General features: G+C 39.7%; 1 protein-coding gene across 1 annotated transcript in view; it reads right to left on the minus strand.

Moving 5' to 3' along the window:
- Positions 1–5085: 5085 nt before the first annotated feature.
- The window catches only part of LOC133081898 (fibrous sheath-interacting protein 2-like), a 63748-nt gene continuing 49600 nt past the window's right edge, over positions 5086–19233 (minus strand). Inside the window, 7 exon segments of the mRNA XM_061178216.1 lie at positions 5086–5228; positions 10310–10415; positions 11455–11949; positions 14570–15374; positions 15376–16332; positions 16334–17587; positions 17589–19233. Coding sequence (XP_061034199.1) covers positions 5086–5228; positions 10310–10415; positions 11455–11949; positions 14570–15374; positions 15376–16332; positions 16334–17587; positions 17589–19233 — 5405 coding nt within the window.

Below are 19233 nucleotides of genomic sequence, written 5' to 3' on the forward strand. Positions count from 1 at the left end.
TTTTCGAGTAGCTGCTCTTGATGAGATGGGAACATTTTGTCGGCTCCATTGTGTATCTAGCTGATCTGCTTGGTAGTTCTTTCTCATTTTGAGATTCTTTTTCTTTTTTATCAGTCAGTCCCTTATGAGTTTGATAAGAAGTAGTTCACAGGCCCTTAATACCCCTGCTGAAATTATTAAAGTGGAATTTGTGACCCTGTAAAACAGAGGACTAGAGCTTTAATAGTGAATGCACTAAGTTAGGTTACGTGGTGTGTTAGTATGGGTCCTAGATTAGACGTGCAAGAAATTTTGGGGTTGGGATGCCCATGAAGGAAAATGGAGAGGGAGCTGGAGGAGTCTGGGAAAGCTGTCAGACAATGATGTAGGTCTACCTTCTTGGAGAAGAAAGGGAAGGAATGAAGGAAGTTGCGTAGGAAAAGTCTTACACTGCTGTGGAGTTCTAAGAATATTTCAGCAAGACCAGTGGTGAGCCCTTGAGCCAAAGACACCTGTCAGAGGAGTCCCGCTAGATGAGCCTTGGTAAGCAGGAATCCTTGCTGTTGGGCCTCCATCAGCCATTGTGGCTACTCGTCTTATGTGTCCATCATGCCAGTTGTGTGGTAACTGATGAAGGCCCCTGCACCTGGCTGAGTCATTGTATCTGCCTGGTGGTTCAGTGCCTCTTCTATGATAGATGTTTTCTGATGGGTGTTAACATGTGATGCAGAAATCTTCACACTTTGCCTGAGGAACCTCCCTCAATCCCCTGTTTCTCCACTCTTGTCTTTTTCAGCTTGTAGATCTTGAGTGATACCCTTGTTGGCTCTCTGTATTGCTTCTAGGGACACCATGGTCCATTCGTGCCATCTCCACGAGTCCCTTTGGGTAAAGCCCCCTTGGCTGCCCTTCAGACCGTGTGGTTCATTTTGGTATTTGTGGCTCCTGGCTTCTGGTGGATAAGCACCTCTACCTGGGTGCCTTACTCTGGGGCTGCAGCTCTGTGATGGTCTCTTACTGCCATCCCTGGCCTGCAGAGGAGGCCACCTCTGAACCTAGTGATGCTGGTGCCCCTTTCACCAGTGTGTTCCTGATGGCCTCGGTGAATGGGATGTCTTCTGGGCCCCCCTGTGGAACACTACCCTCTGGTGAGGTTTTTGACCTCATGTAATCTCTCCACTCCAGCATACCTCCCCACCTCAGCCTTTTCATTCCTTCTTTGGTCCCTTGCCAGGACAGCTCAGGTGTTTCTACTTTGCTTAGTGGTGGCCAGCACTTTCTCCAGTCCTCTAAGAGCCACCTTAGTAGAGACTGCTCACCCCCAGCAGTCCTTGCCAGGGAGGGGGTTAAATCCTGTATACTGAGAAAGTGCTCCCAAGTCTGAATTCTTGCTTTTCTGGCCTTCTTGATACAGCACCCTTGAAAGGCAAACCCAGTGTTTCCTTGGTTCCTGTCAGTACCTGCCAGTTAATTCTTGCAGCTTTTTGGTGTATACTCTCTCCTTTATTAGGCCCGGTACTTCCCCAGCCAGGTAAAGCTGGAATTTAATCCTAGTTATCAGTTTGGTAACCAGGAGAGAGGCTGGACACAGCTCCTTGGGGGAGGGGGTGGGACCGATTGCCTGGTTGGGGGAGCAGCTGCTGTAGCATCTTCCAGCATGGGGTATGCTAGCTCTTATTTGGGAAGAGTGGTTCCCTCTGCAAACTGAGGGCTGGGTGGGGGTGTCTGCAGAGCCAACACTTTCAGGGATGTCTGGCCAGATGTTCCTACCCCGTGCTTCAGGGCCTCAGGGTTTAACAACCACATGAAGTCATGTGGCCCTGACTGCAGCAAAGCAGACTTGCCACATGTTAAATATTGAGTATTTAATCTCCCTGGAGTTCTGCAACTCTTATGGCCTCTTTGTTGCTCTGCTGTGTCCACTCCTCCACTGCAGGAACTAAGGACCTTTTTGGAAGCTCCACAGAGGCCCTCTGGCTCTCACACTTAGCCTTTAGCTACTTACTAACTCTCATCCATTTCTCACTACCCTGCTGCAGGGCATCAGTACAACTTAACACTGTCCAGCCATTTCCACTGTTTCTGTAGGCCTTATTCCTACCCTATTTTCTTTTTTTTTGGTTTATTTTATTTTATTATTATTATTATTTAACATCTTTATTGGAGTATAATTGCTTTACAATGGTGTGTTAGTTTCTGCTTTATAACAAAGTGAATCAGTTATACATATACATATGTTCCCATATCTCTTCCCTCTTGCATCTCCCTCCCTCCCACCCTCCCTGTCCCACCCCTCTAGGTGGTCACAAAGCACCGAGCTGATCTCTCTGTGCTATGCGGCTGCTTCCCACTAGCTATCTGTTTTACGTTTGGTAGTGTATATATGTCCCATGCCACTCTCTCACTTTGTCCCAGCTTACCCTTCCCCCTCCCCATATCCTCAAGTCCATTCTCTAGTAGGTCTGCGTCTTTATTCCCGTCTTGCCCCTAGGTTCTTCATGACCATTTTTTTTTTTTTAGATTCCGTATATATGGGTTAGTATACGGTATTTGTTTTTCTCTTTCTGACTTACTTCACTCTGTATGACAGACTCTAGGTCCATCCACCTCACTACAAATAACTCAGTTTTGTTTCTTTTTATGGCTGAGTAATATTCCATTGTATATATGTGCCACATCTTCTTTATCCATTCATCTGTTGATGGACACTTAGGTTGCTTCCATGTCCTGGCTATTGTAAATAGAGCTGCAAAGAACACTGTGGTACGTGACTCTTTGAATTATGGTTTTCTCAGGGTATATGCCCAGTAGTGGGATTGCTGGGTCATATGGTAGTTCTATTTTTAGTTTTTTAAGGAACCTCCATACTGCTCTCCATAGTGGCTGAATGAATTTACATTCCCACCAACAGTGCAAGAGGGTTCCCTTTTCTCCACACCCTCTCCAGCATTTATTGTTTGTAGATTTTTGGATGATGGCCATTCTGACCGCTGTGAGATGATATCTCATTGTAGTTTTTATTTGCATTTCTGTAATGATTAATGATATTGAGCATTCTTTCATGTGTTTGTTGGCAATCTGTATATCTTCTTTGGAGAAATGTCTATTTAGGTCTTCTGCCCATTTTTGGATTGGGTTGTTTGTTTTTGATATTGAGCTGCAAGCTCATACATTCTTAATGTATTTTGGCCAGCAGGCTTTGAACAGCTATGGTAGGTGCCTTTCCTACCACTCTGCTGCTCACCTTTTGACATTTAGTTCATTAGACAAAAGAGCATTTTAAAAAATGAGGACTGACTATTTGAAGCTACGAATGCAGCCATTGAAACAGACCCAAGCAGTGACATCAGGGCATAGTAGCTGTCAGATAGCATGTGCGCATTCTCTCTCACCTTCCATTCTCACCTCCCTCTCTCTCTTCCTCTCTCTGTTTTCTGCCTTTTTGAGGGAGGATGTTCAATTAGACTTCTTTCTAAAGTCATACGATAATACACTTGTTATCCATAGACTATCTTGAGAAGGGTACTCGATCCATTGGTAATAGAAATTGCTTCTGGAGAGGAGAACCAGGTAGCAGCTGGGAGAGGAGAGGGAAAGAGCCTTACTTTGCACTGTACCTTTTGTAAGTTTTGAATTCCAAACTGGATTGGTATTACTTTTTAATAAAAACAAAGCCATATGTAAGATCAGTGTTGGTCATTATTGTGGACCTTTAAAAACTAACTTTAAAACTTATGCTGCTGCCTGTGATGAACTTCAGTATGTAAGGGCAAAATGAGCGAGTAGATGAAGGCAGCCAAATTTGGGTATATGTGATATTTGGGCAGAACTGCCTGCCATTCTATTTACTAAAGTTCAGTTAACATAACATTTATGGACTACAGGTACAGCATAAAAGACATTTACTTGCCTTGAAATATTTCCCTTGGGCATTTTGTATAAATCTGAGACCTTCCACTGGCCTAAATTCCTGGATAAAGCCTTGGTATGAGAATGAGTAGTGAGTGATCTTCGTCATGTGTTTCTGTCCCATGGAAGCAGTTTCTAGCCAAGCAGTGTTTGAGGCCAGCTGGCAGGTGAGGTTCCGATTTGCTATTTGTGATTCCTTTGGTGTTCTCGATGGGGCCTATCCTTTCTCCATCAGTTGAGTTTTGGCAAGTGCAGGGGCACAAATATGATTGGAAACCATGAGCTTCCCTCTGGCCACATTGGTGGTTCATGTCTCTTAAAGGGACCAAGAGGATGCCTAGAGGCTTCAAAGCCCCTCCACCGAGGAGTCAGATCTCTACACTGCTTTAGGTGTTTGAGGATAGACTTTGGAAGTGAACTTCCAGGGAATCCCTCAACCTAATCAGAATTGGCTGGTGTCCCTGAGGCCATGTACCAATTAGACCTGCACCGTCCAATAGGGGAACCAATAGCCACATGTGGCTATTTAAATTGAAATAAATCAAAATGAAAAACTGAGTTCCTCAATCATACTAGTGACAAGAGCCACGTGGGGCTAGTGCCTCCTATATCAGACTGAGCAGATATAGACCATTTCTATCATCGTAGAACGTCGTATCGGACAGTGCTAACTAAATCGTTCAGGCATGGCAGCACTGTATGCAGCTGTGTGACCTGAGGGGAAAGCCTTCCTGGTGCTTTCCAGGCCTGTCTAATCCTACTGGTCCTTTGAGGATTGCCTCAATTCTAGATTCTTCAGGAAACTTATACTTACCACTCCAGCTCATAGCGATGACTCCCTTCTTTGAACCCCTATGGCACCCGAAATATGTGATGACACGTTGTTTTATTGGTGTCACACTTTTGCTTCTAAGTCTCATCTTCCCAGCAAGGCTGCAGGGCCCTCAAGAGCAGAGCTTAAACCCCACACTGCCTGTTAGATGCATCTATATGTGAGGCACAGCTTCTCTTTTCATCCCAAAATGCTTATCAAAAGCATTTATTAAACCTTCCTTTTCTCCAGCTGCCTTTTTTGCTTTCTTTGCTCTTGTTTTCGGTATTTATAAAAATCGGCGTGTAGGACACAATGTCATGCTTCAAAAACCATTTATTTTTTGAGGAAGGTCAACGTGCTAATTGATATCAGGTGTAGCAGCCTCAGCTTGTGTCTTGGTGAGGGGGTTAGGGTGAGGAAGATTTGGGAACATTGGCATTAGATCTTGAAAACACTTTGGAGAGAGCTGATGATACCTTCCTCATCATTTCAGACCCCTGTTTGGAAGTACTGGGCTTTTCAGAGTCTGTGAACAAACCAAAAGAGAAATGTGGCAGTTACCAGGCTTTCCAATTGAGGCTGTCAGGCTAGGGGAGTGATAATTTTGGATTCAGAAAGAAGTATTTATATAATAGCTTTTGATTTTTAAAGTGCTTTCACAAAGAGTATTTTGCTCCTTCTGACAGCCCTGGGAAGGAAGCAGGAGAAATTCAGTGAGGTCAGATGCCTCATCTAAGGTCATGTGGGTAGAAAGTGGCCAGATTTGCCCTAGGGCCCAGGCTTTCTGATGTGCAGGCCAGCTCTGCACTCCCTGCACCCTGATGCTTCTTGAGCCAGCTCAGCAGTGCCTTGCCTCCCTCGTGGTAGCAGATAACTATCCAAAAAAGCCTGATGAGCTAATTCCACATGAAAAGGTAACTTTCAACTCTCAACAGTACTGGTGTCCATTTCAAAATATCCAGGCAGAAGCAGCAGTGCATTTAAAAAGGCTATCGTTTCTCACTCACTTTGGGTAAATTTTCAGTTGACTAACCCCAAGTGATCTGTTTGTTGTGTGAGCTATAAAGGACTTGTGTGGCCAATAAGAGTCTCCATTTAGACCCATTTTTCTGCACCACTTGTTTTATGCAAAGGGCTCTTATTTAAAGTATATCATAGTTTATGTTAACGAAATGATTGTTGTATCTGTAAGGACAGAAATGAGCAGTTATCTATGTTGCTGATGCATCATGACAGGATGTCATGAAAAGACACAGGGCAATAAAGCACATACCTTCTTATTTCTAGTAAAAGACAAAGTTCTCCTATACCTCTTGCAGTTCCCTAGTTTTTATCTTCTCTAGCAGTATAACCTTAGGAACCTCAAGGATCTTTGATTAAAACTAAGGTAGCAAATTCACCCCCAAGAAAGGGGGAAAATAGTTCAGCTTTTCAGATTAATAATGCAGTACTGGAATGTGCTGGTAGTTTAAACAAAATAAGAACCATGAAGAAATTAATAAGGAAAAAGCCAAAATCTGCAGAGGGAAAGATAAAGGCTTGAATGGAGAGATCTCCTCTGAAAAAGCAAGACAAAGACTTAGTTACAGGATTGAGACATGTACCGCAAAGCCACATTCTGAAAATCTGGAGGGGAAAAATGAAGCTTTGTTTTTGCAATTTGCGGGTCTTGTTAAAAATGCAGATGCCTGGACACGATTTCCCTGAGATACTGACTGTGCAGGTCTGGAGAAGGGCCAGGATTCTGCAGATAAGCATCCTGGGTGATCCTGGCGCAAGCAGTCTCTGAATGACACTTTGAGACACTGCCCCTAGTTTGCAGTCACTAATAGATTCTGCATATTGTTCCAGATTGGCACTGGCTAGAATAACAGCACACACAAAGTTCATCCCTAGGGGCACAATGAACCCTTTGGCTAACAAGTCATATTCCTTTCAAAGCAAAGCTGCTGAAAAGAGAAATCAAGTAGTAGGTGTGGCATTCTCAGTTTATTGGAAGTAGGAGTTAGATATGTCAAAATGGAGCCAGGTTGGTGAGACCAGCTCTCCTTCAAGAAACCCTGATGCTGCTTAGATCAGCTTGTGGGCAGCACAGTGGAGTTCACCTGGTTGGCACTGGTCACTCTGAAGAGAGAGACATGCCTGGGGTGTTTATGGCAAAAGTGGATGGGCCGTGATGCATGCCAAGTGCTATAGAATGACACTTCACACCATGAACTGATTTAGATTCCCAATAAAACCCTATCTGTAAAAAATACACCATAAGCTATAATGGGCATGTGTTGGCCCAGAAGTCCCCCCTTTTTTGTGGGTTTTCATAAACAGGCATCACTGTAATTTCTAATAAATTATCCTCTATGGGGCTTTTACTACTTTGAGCATCTTAGCACAAGGTGGCCATTTCTGCATTTCTTCCTCCAAAAGCCCTTATCAGAGCAAAAATATGTTAATTGAATTTATAACTGCTTCCCAGTGAGTTCCTGTAATGTGCAGAATGCAGGGGTTGGGAGGAGGTGTCCCTGTCAAACTAAAGGCACAGAAGAATGATTTTACTCTTTGATTGAACATGCTAGTTAGAAACCTAGATGGGATCTTTTCTCCTTGCCACTGAACTCTGCAGGCTGTCCTTGGTCACTGCTCAATTCTGAGATGCAATTCTGAGATGTAGTTTATCACCTTCTATCAATGCGAAAGTGCCCTGGCCAGCCTATATTCTTCAAAAGATGGCACTTCAGGTACAACATATTTATCATTTTATAATAAAGCTCTCAATTATGTCATTTTGAATACAGGAGTTTTGATCAGATCTTTATGATTTCTTTCCTTCTGCTAACTTTGGGTTTTTTTGTTCTTCTTTCTCTAATTGCTTTAGGTGTAAGGTTAGGTTGTTTATTTGAGATGTTTCTTGTTTCTTGAGGTAGGCTTGTATTGCTATAAACTTCCCTCTTAGAACTGCTTTTGCTGCATCCCATAGGTTTTGGGTTGTCGTGTTTTCATTGTCATTTGTTTCTAGGTATTTTCTGATTTCCTCTTTGATTTCTTCAGTGATTTCTTGGTTATTTAGTAGTGTATTGTTTAGCCTCCATGTATTTGTATTTTTTACAGATTTTTTCCTGTAATTGATATCTAGTCTCATAGCGTTGTGGTTGGAAAAGATGCTTGACACGATTTCAAATTTCTTAAATTTACCAAGGGTTGATTTGTGACCCAAGATATGATCTATCCTGGAGAATGTTCCATGAGCACTTGAGAAGAAAGTGTATTCTGTTGTTTTTGGGTGGAATGTCCTATAAATATCAATTAAGTCCATCTTGTTTAATGTATCATTTAAAGCTTGTGTTTCCTTATTTATTTTCATTTTGGATGATCTGTCCATTGGTGAAAATGGGGTGTTAAAGTCCCCTACTATGATTGTGTTACTGTTGATTTCCCCTTTTATGGCTGTTAGCATTTGCCTTATGTATTGAGGTACTCCTATGTTGGGTGCATAAATATTTCCAATTGTTATATCTTCTTCTTGGATTGATCCCTTGATCATTATGTAGTGTCCTTCTTTGCCTCTTGTAATAGTCTTTATTTTAAAGTCTATTTTGTCTGATATGAGAATTGCTACTCCAGCTTTCTTTTGATTTCCATTTGCGTGGAATATCTTTTTCCACCCCCTCACTTTCAGTCTGTATGTGTCCCTAGGTCTGAAGTGGGTCTCTTGTAGACAGCATATATATGGGTCTTGTTTTTGTATCCATTCAGCCAGTCTGTGTCTTTTGGTTGGAGCATTTAATCCATTCACGTTTAAGGTAATTATTGATATGTATGTTCCTCTTACCATTTTGTTAATTGTTTTGGATTTGTTATTGTAGGTCTTTTCCTTCTCTTGTGTTTCCTGCCTAGAGAAGTTCCTTTAGCATTTGTTGTAAAGCTGGTTTGGTGGTGCTGAATTCTCTTAGCTTTTGCTTGTCTGTAAAGGTTTTAATTTCTCCGTCGAATCTGAATGAGATCCTTGCTGGGTAGAGTAATCTTGCTTGTAGGTTTTTCCATTTCATCACTTTAAATACAAACATACACTGTTAAAGAGATGATTAAATCCTAGTAGCATGGGCTGTAGTCCACATATAGATGTGATAAACCCTTATTTCCTAGATATTTCCCACAGGAGCCTGGTAATTGTAAACTCATAATTATAGTCACACCACATACTTTCCACCAAAATTATTAATGAAATATTATTAGTGTTTAAGAAGAAGCAAACTAGTTGGCTCATGTTAACTAGTTAACTGACCCAGTGCTCCCCCAGTGTAGATCAACCTACCGGAAAGCTCAGTATTAACTTTAGGTTTGACAGGAAAATTCATCAATGCAATGAACAAAGTCTCTTTTTAAATACTATCTAATTTGAATTAAAAAAAAATCAATCCAACCTTCTGTTATTTTGGCAGTTGGATCTGAGGGACGCTCGTCATCACCCCCCCAAAAAAAGGTAAAGAACATTTCATTTTCTTTGTATTTTATACTTGTTAAAGGAATACTAGTTAAAGAACAATCTGTCAAAGTCATTATTCATATAGATGCAAACCTGGAATGGTATGTCTCTGAGTTCTCAAATAAAAATGATAAAATGATTATTGTGAAATAATGAAATGAAAAATGATTGCTACATTGACTTTATTTGGTTTTATATGTTCCCCCTTGTCTTATGCAATGATACAAATAATTGAGATTTGCCTGCATTACTAATTGTTTATGTTAAAACAATCGTGACGGGAGATAGGGCCAGTGGTAGGCCAGGAGTGATGTCCTAAAATGGCATCAGGTCAAAAAGAAAACTTAATTTCATAGTGCTAGGTGGAAAAGAATATAGTTAGAACAAGGTTGGTTTTTCTCCTATGCCTTATTTCTCCCATGATACAAAGTGCTACTGTTCCCAGTTTGTGAATATTCTTATAAACACAAGAACAATTTTAGACACGTTTTGGCTATTCTAGAAAAAGTATTAATCAGACTTCAAGTCTGCAGTGTACTTTGTTCCTCCCTGTCCCTATAGGTACTGCATAGTCCAGCCTTTCTCTTACAGTCTTCTCCAACCTGGATGGTCTTATCTAAATCTTATCCATCTTTTAAGGCCCAACTCAAACTCCACTGCTTTTGAGAATTCTTCCCTGAATGTTCCAGCTTACACCGCCCCCTCCATTCTTGGGATTCTTCTGACAGTGCCACCCGGTTGAGCATTTAGGTACATATGGGAACTAAGTATGAACTCCTTTAGGTGGGCCATTAGGGTGGGGACTATTGACTCAGGGCCTGTCTCCCGGGTTCAAGAACCTAACACATTAGTTAAAGACTTAATCTAACTATGCTGTAGATCACTATACTAGAAAGTAGGTCCCAGGAGAAGGAAGTAGAGACCAGATAAATAGGAATGGGAGAGAAGATGGGAAGGGAAGGCCCAGGAAGTAACCACAGAGGGGAGTTAGGGGAAGGAGTGAGGGGAGGTTGAAGGGCTAAACACTGGCTTCCTCACAGGTTTACTTGAGTGGCCCATTCTTCCATCAGCATAATCTTCATTTCAGATTTCTGTTTCCTTAGCCAACTAGTATTGCTTTAACTGACTGTACCGAGAAAATGAAGGCAGATCCTCTTCATTATATGAGGATGAACTCATAATTCTATGTATGAAGTAATGTGTCGGTTTGGTGCTAGATTTCATTTCTATTCCCTGGAAAAGTACAAGTCAGGTAAAACGCAAAGGAGAGTTTACAACAAATCAAATAAAATATACTGTAACATATACTGCCAGCATTTCTGACCAGGCACACTTTGTTTGGTCCTGAAATTTCACATGGCTTCCCAGTAAATAAATAGATCCCAATAAATAGATTAGAGTCTGTGTTAAGGCTGTTGACCTGATGAGCTCCTGAACTGGCCGGAGTTGTATCCCTGTGTTTTGTTTTCTCTGGTTCATTGCAGTTTCTGGGTTAATTGGGAATCACTGCAAATGGATAATCCAGGGAATTGTCTTACCAGGAAATTCTAAATCATATGTAATCTCCATACACATTGTAAGGTACAATTTTTTGGGTAGGGCCAACGCAAGAGGTCAGTGAGGCCCAGACCATCACTAGAAGGATACAGAACCAGGGACAAGAGCTGTGTGTCAAAGTGATAGTGGAGTTTATGGGCTGATTACAGGCGGAACATTCAACATATTCAACTAACTTGCTACGTTTCAACAAGCTGGATAAGTAATTTTTAAGAAAATGGTTAAGTAACTTGCCCAAAGGTCACATAGCTACTAAGTGGCAAAGTCAGAATTCAAACCCAGATAGGCTGAATTTGCATGAATCTTTTTACTCCCCTCCAAGCCCATCTTCTGATCCTGCCCACTGGCATGGAGTTTGTATGCACAAAACTTCCAATGAATATTTATAGTTCAGAGTACAAAAAAGAATGCAATCTATCATTTTAAATAATTATCTTGTATTTCTCCTAACTGGTTTCCATTTTCTGTTTTTCTTGTCCTTATAACTAGCCTAGGACTCTTTCCATGATCTGTTTTTCTTCAATTGAAGCTCATGGCTTCATCTGTTAATCATTTCCCTTTTGTTGTAAATATCGTCAGAGGTGGGAGAGACTGCTTAGATCTAGTTTATGCCCTTGTCTTCCTACCCAATGTATATTACTTGTACTAAGTTTGTGAAACTCTCTACCCTTTCTATAGAAACCCAGTCACTGATAGTTAAATTTCTCACACTTACGCTCAGTTGTGTCTTTTTCTGCCAAGAGGAAGAGTTTGTGTCAGTCGAGAATTTTGAGGTAGTTACATCAACTTTAGAAACAGTTCTTATTTGTGTCTGTTCAGATTCTGTCTGTTGAGCTGGTGATGCTTCAGTAATTGTAGTTACACTGGATTTTGGCTGACAACATTTTCCGAGTGACAAAAATTTTTTCAGATTGCTCTTCCTCATCAGTGGCTTGGGGAAAGCCCCTGTGCTGGCAGTAGGCTTCACGTCTTCTTTTATTTGATTTTCAGGTGGGCCTTCTGGAAATTCTTCTTTTACAACCTCTTGTAAAACAACTTCATCTTCATCAGAAGTAAAGCTTTCTTCTGCTTTCTTTTGTAAAACTTCTTGATTAATATCATTAGTTATCAACCGAATGATACGATCTTTTTTGCTTTGGACATCTTTTAAAAGCTCCACTTTGGTGATGTCAGGCTTTATTAAACTCTGAAATGAATTCCTACTAGCAGTCTGGAATTAAAGAGACAATGAATATTAAAAACAATCGCCTCAGTCTTTTTTGCTGTGGTTCTATTGTAATAAGGCAACTTTCACATGGTATCTAGTTTCAATTTAGTAAAATTATTTATCTTCAAGTGCCTTTTACTTATATATTAGTGATATATTTAAAAGAAGAAATAAATGAAGATCACAAGCAATATTTGCTCATTTCTATAATTTTTTTTTGCATTCAAGATTATCACTCCAGTCCAAAGAAGAAACCCTAAGGTTCTTTCTCTTGCTTCAAATTTTACCTTTTACTCGCCAAGAGGTGCAAAATGCACAGATCCTTTAATTACACTGTTTTCATCATTTGCCTTGAAAGTTTTTTAACAGATTTAGACATGATTAAATGTTTTTCTAAACTTCTTAGTAGGGAACTAATAGACCAACTAAATACAGAAATTTTCGTGAAAAAAGACAAAGTATTGGCTGACTTGGATTTTTAAAAATGATGAATAATAGCCAAAATTGTGAAGGACTTTGAATGTTCACTCCTCACCCCTCCACACCCTAATCCTTTGAATGTATTTTCTAAAGGAAGCTTCAAAGAGCAAATCTTCATTCTCCTCACCTCCCTAGTCAAGTGTCACTTTCCATTTTGCAATGTTAAAGACAGATCAAGGAAGAGACAGTTATAATTAAACAAATGACTTTTCCCATTTCTGTAGCCTTTTGATGATGCCACAGAACTTTTAAGTTAATTTGAGTTATCAATCTTAGATCTCTTTGCAACACTGCAAACCAGATTTTCAGATAAATGCTGCCTTAAAGGAATATCTTTTGTGCAATGCAAAATTAAAGAACTTCTGTAAGAAGTGGAAACACAATCAATTTTGGTTATTTGTGCTGGTGGAAGGAAAGTGGTTCAAAAAATCAAAAATCATTCTATATGGCTTTGGAATGTGACACTGTATGAGCCTTTAATAGGCATGTGTCTGGTGTATTGGGAAGTTTTGGTACCTCCAAATAGCAAATGAAACCCTGCTTGTGGATTTCTGACTGAGGAATAGCCCGGGAATTGTCTGGGTTCCCTAAACTGATCTGTTCTTTCTGCAACCCTCATCCTCATGCTGGGGATGGATGGCACTGCTATCCAGATAGCTGTAAGGCATCAAAACATGGCTGAAACTTGCTGCGCCATCTACGTCTAGTTTCCTTAAGACAGCTTTTGCTTCCCTTAAGATTAGCAGGGGTAGTTGTTTTGGATTAGCTATTCTCTTCCAAGTTCCTCTGGGCTATAAAGAGATAGTTAAAGTACTGATAAAGGATGTAAGAGAAGAAAGCAGGTAGCCAAGAAGAAGAACTGATAGATATTTCTGCACATGGTTAAGAAGTAATGACTTGGGAGTAATGTTCTACAGTTTAGACAAACAGGTTTTGTGCCCACGGAATTACTTACATATAAACGAAGACTACTAAGTAAATGCTAATATAACTTTGAGAACCCAGAGAGAAAAGGACATTTTAGAGCTAGAAAAGACCTTCATCTAGTCCAAGAAGCTAAGGACCAAGGTGATTCCATCAGTGTCTATGACAGTCTCAGTATTTGAGACAAAACAAGTATCCATCAATGTATTCACCAGCTCTTAGACTTAGTTCAGTGAGTTGGAAAATAATGGTAAGGAAAACATACTCCTAGGCCTAGGCTTCAGGCAGGCTGGTCCCATAGAACTTTGCTCCATTTGCAAAGTTTTTACCTAGGGGCTTTGGCATTAAATGAGAATATTGGGCTGGATCGGTGTAACTCCATCTCCTGGCAACATCATCCCTAAGATCAGTAAACAGAACTAACTACTTTTTCAATAGATGCATTGTACCAGGGACAGCATTTCTGCATTTCAGGTCCCCGTTATTGAAGTATGTTTGGAGCCCAAATATGGGACTGCAGAGAAACTAGTTCATAAAAATAGCAGCATGAAGACAACTGGGTCTAGGACAAGGGTAGAAGAGGAAAGAAACCGAGTACATCCTGAGGATGTAAGAATATGGAGAACTGGGAAGGTGTTATGTAACAAAAGTGAAATAAGAAGAAATGAACTCTAAAGAGCTTGCAGTCTAATGTTTGTTGATGAATGTTGCTAAATAAAAACAATACTACTGTGGAGCCTTAAGTTTGAGGATTTCAATCTCTAATAGAGGCTAGTTTAGCTGATATTCTAACTGGTCCTTCTAGATCCATATAGTACTATGATAATGTATATCCATTAAAAAGAACTGTGGTGATTGTAAAAACTGCATTTCCTCTGAGTTGCCAAATGAGGACTACAATTCCAATCAGTCTTGTTTGCTGTTAAGGGTATTTCTCTGTACTCCCATTCTTCAGGAAATGACAGTTCAGTTTGACTGGCTAATGGAAACTAGCCTGCCACCTTTACACTGAGCCACATTGCTGATGGGGTTAGTCCCAGGAAAGCAGAGGATTGTATTGGAGGAATCGGAGTCCTCAGTTCTACTGGGATGCGCAAGAGAAAATTGACCATATTTTACAAATGCATTCCTGTAGACCTACCTGAGGAAGGAAATCACAGAAGGGCAGCAAGGTCTCACTGATGGCTCATTTCTTTTCACTAGTGCCTTTTGCACTTACCTCTAACGGCTTTATGTTCAGTCGTCCCGCCTGATCCAAAGAGATGCGTTTTTCTTTCTTTCTCTTTCTCGTATCAGGTGTATCAGTTGAGTAACTCTTCCCACTTATTGACCCTCTTCTCAGTGTTTCAATGCTGTGTCCAGTTCTAGCTAAACACTCCACCTGCAGCTTCTTAAGCGATTGCGTTTTTATAGAAATGACCCCTAAGTGTTCTGCAACAATGTCTGGATCAATATTGATGGGTTGTTTCCCACGGTGAGGAATTATCCTAACTGAAAGCTCCTCTTGCCTTAAACCTTGATCTAACCCTTTTTGCTCTAGCTCAGGTTCCATTTTGACAGCATGCTCATGCGCCTTTTCAACAATTCGACCAACGTCCAGATCACCAAAGAGATTAGCATGTGAATCTTCTGGGCTAATTGTTTCTAATGGACAATTGGAAACTTTCCTGATTATTAAAGAAGCCACCTCTTTAGGAAAGATGTGGTTTGTACCTTTCATGTCATGATAAAGTTCTTCATGTGTTCCAGATTGTTGTAGTACATGATTATAAACAGAATCGACCATCTGAGAAATAATTTCTATAGTTTCTGGATTTAAAAATTTTTCTTCAGGATTAGCAGCTACAATACTAATGTTTTTTCTGGAAATTTCAGTTGTCACGGATTTTGTCAATTGAGATGCAATTTTATTTAACTCAGGCTTTGATAAGTTTTTAGCATCTTTGCTTGAGGCACTTGGCAACTTTACTAGTTTAGCCAAGAACAAGGCAAGTGTTTCCTCTAAAAAGCTGGCATCTAATACAGCCTCTTTTGGATGAAGGTTTTTTCTTCGACTTAAGATCATCAATAATCTTAACCACCTTTTCCATAATTTTGACAGCTTCCAGAGCTAACTCTGAACTTGATGTTTCTTCCTCTACTTGAGAATGAAATTCTGAATTGGAAATTTCCTTCACCATTAAAAATCCTATTATATCAGAGAGGACATTGCTCTTACCCATTAAATCTTTATACACTGAAATATGGGAGCCAGAGTGCTTTAAAACAGTGTTATAAACAGAAGTAACTACTTTTTCAATAGTCGCACTGTCTGCTAAAGATACAGTGGATGATTCTTTGACCTGTGGTACTACTGTAATCTGACTTTTAGAGATATATTCTTGGAATGAATTTAAGATTTTTGAGCTTATTTTTTGCATTTCAGCATTTAGAGAATTGTTTTGTTCCTTATCCGCTTTTGGAAACTTAAATAGAAGCTTTGACAAAAAATTTTTAGCAATTTCTTCTGTTATGTTAAAAGGCAGTTTGTAAGCCTGTGATGGCTGAGGCTGGGGAATTTCAGTGGTTTGGATAACGTCTTTAAGGATATTTTCAACAACACTGTCAACTTCTGTACACTGAAGTGGCGTTAGTTCTCCAGAAAAATAGTTCTGTAACTGATTTCTGGTCACTTCTTGTACAACTAAATTAACTGTGCCTTCTGAAAGGATTTTGCAACCACTGCTGACACACTTCTGTATGCTCTCTTGAGATCCAAATTGTTGCAAAAGATTATTATAAATAGTCTGAACCACTAATTGAATAATTTCATCATCATTAGGATGTAAAGATTCTACATACTGTATAATCATATCTTCATCTTTGGAGATCTCTGTTATAACTATACTTGCTCATTTCATTTGAAGGAAATCCAATTCTGTGTACAAATTATCCTCAGATATTTCTGTTTTAGCGTTGGCTACTGCTGAGAAAATTTTTGATAGAAGAAATTATCCTTTCTAAAAATTCATAAAGCAGCATTATGGTATATGGCGATGATGTCTAACATTCTTTGCAGGCTGTTTGGGCCACCTTATGGACCTTTTTCATAACCTCCTTAGATTCTAGAGGCAAACATACTGAATCTGGAGTCTCATCATAAAGTAGCAAGTTGAGCTGATGCTGAAAAATTTCTTCTATTACTGCATTAGCTAGCCTTCTTGCTAATTTTTCAACATTACTCTTTATGTCCTCGCAAATGGAGTCTTGAGATCTATATTCCTGCAAAATATTGCATATAGAGGGGTGAACAATCTTATTGACCAACATTTTATTGATTGATGGTATTTTAGCCATAAAAGGTACCTGATCTGAAGAAGGTATTTTAGCCATAAAAGGTGCCTGATCTGAAGAAGGTATTTTAGTTGCAGGTGCCATGTTATGCATGGGTGGTATATTATCCATAATTATCTTTTTCTTGGGAGGTCTTTTTTCCACAGACAGTTCTTTTTGCCTGAGAGGTACTTTATGAACTGATGAAATGTTATCTTCAGATGGTAGGAACCTACTTCCTTGATCTGGGTTTAATACTTTAATTTGAGCATCTGAAGACTCCTTTAACAGGGAATCAATCAGTTTCATAGCCGTGTCATAGAGCTCAGCTTGATTTACACCTTTGCTTACATTTTGACATGCATCATCTGTATCCGATGAGGAAGAAAAAATCAATTTGTTAACTATTTCAGAGATAACATCTTCTAAAAAGTTAGCAGGGAAAATCCCGGGTTTATTTTCTGGTGGGTTCTGAGGATTGTCCCGTTTACTAGGTGTACTTTTAATCTCTTTATCTTTACTTTTCTCATTCTCTTCCTCTTTTGCAGGAGCATTCTGTTTAGCTGAATTCATTGAAGCAGGTTGTGCAAAATCCTTGCCATCCGCTTGAGTTACATATGCTGCTTTATCACCTAGAGGATTTGGGGATTTTGAGTCATCCACTGGTCCTTGGAAAGAAGATATTTCTAAAACATTTCTGTAAATGATTCCAGTGACGTTTTGGGCATGTTTAGAATGCAAGATCTGTTTGTCATCTGTAACTGCGTAAGCTGGAGAATCTCTTCTCTTCTTTTGGATCTCTCTATATCTCACCTTGGATCTCAGAGATGGTAATTCAAAAGGTCTATCCCCTTTTCCTAATGAACTTTCTTTTTTCTTGTCACTCTTCTTTTTATCATCTATTTTAAAATCTGGTTCCAGGACAACGTTGTTTTTTTGTATCATCGATAGCTGGTGAAAGATTTTGGTATACCTCATCACCTCGCCCTTTCTCATCTTTTCTAGCCAAACAGTCTTTCTTCTTGATTTCATTCTTTGTAAGTGCTGTACCCAAATCTGGCCCCTGAGTATCTTTACTTTTCACACTGGTTGTTGTTGAAGTGAGTTTTGATACCTTCTCATTATCTTTTCCAGTTGAACTTTCCTTTTTCTTTTCATCCTCTTTCTTTTCCTTTGGCACACCTCCAACTGACCCTGATGCTAGGGTAGTTACTTCGCTCTTCATAATGCTATGTATATTGGTACATACTGGCTTCTGGATGCTGCCTGTTTTCATTGGTGTCTTCTCCTTTTTGAAGTTCTCTTTTCCATTAAGTGCTCTTCCATCTATTTCCAAAGTGTCCATTTTGTCTTTCAGGTCTGAGGTTAGAGGAATAAGTGTAGATAATTGTTCTAGTGAAGAAACTGGGTTCTCCTTCAAGCTTCTGTTTATCTTTGTAAAGGTTTTATATGGTAGGTGTTGAACTCTTTGGATGATGCTATCCACATCTAGAAATGAAAAGAAGGTGGAAGACCAGCTTCCCGAAAAAAGTGGTTGAATCTGGAAAGCAGAGATTGCCTTCTTGGCCAAAACAGCAATCATCTCTATAACAATGTTACTTCTATCATGTTTCTGAACATTTTTAGATCCATATATGTCTATGACCTCATCATACACAGAATCAGATACTTTATCGACTTGTCTCTTTATCGGTGGAAATGGAAACATTTTTTCAGCATTTGCTAGAACTTTAATTTCACTTTTCCTAAATGCCCCTATCAGGGCATTTGCAAATTTTATAGCTAGGCCCATGATATCTCTTTCTGATATCTCTTCGTCCTTAGGATTTTCAGCAATACTTGGTAGAGTATAAAATTTGCGAACAAGGTCAATTACAACATCTTCCAAACATGCAGCAGAGTATACAGAAACCTGTGGGAAGGACTGTATTTTTTCTTTCATGGGATTCAAGAGTTCAGTGACATGGTCATTTTGGGGTAAGTCACTGGGAAATGATTCTTCCTCACATAAAAATGGGTGCAGATGGTGGTCCACAATTACCTTCATAATGAAACCAGCTATTCTCCCGAGGAATGAGCCTCCTCTTTTGCATGTATCTTTCTGTACTTCATCTTCAAACTTAATTTTTTAAATAATATTGTTACATATGGAGTCAACGAAGTTATCGATTGCCCCTAATTGCCAACTCTCCACATGCTCCTCTGCCTTGGCAAGTCTAATCTCATGTTCAGAAATTTCTGTTATGATATCATCAGTTAGTTTTGAAGCACTATTCACAAACTCATAATCTGGTGGCACCTCTTCCTCATTTGGTTCTGTTTCAGTCTCAGATGAAGGGAACATATGTGCTAGAAGCTTGTAAATCGTATCTTCTAAAAGGGAACGAGGCAATACAGTGATGCATGATGGCAAGTCATGGCTATCATTGATGGTGTCAAGTACATTTCTGATGATGTTCTCCTCTTGGAGGGAGGAATAGGAAGAAGTTGCTAATTCTCCTGTAACTAATGACTCCACCTGATAATCATAAATTTCTCCTAACAGTAAATAATACATTTTTTCCCCAAATT

Source organism: Eubalaena glacialis, chromosome X (genome assembly GCF_028564815.1).
Source record: "Eubalaena glacialis isolate mEubGla1 chromosome X, mEubGla1.1.hap2.+ XY, whole genome shotgun sequence".
NCBI lineage: Eukaryota > Metazoa > Chordata > Mammalia > Artiodactyla > Balaenidae > Eubalaena > Eubalaena glacialis.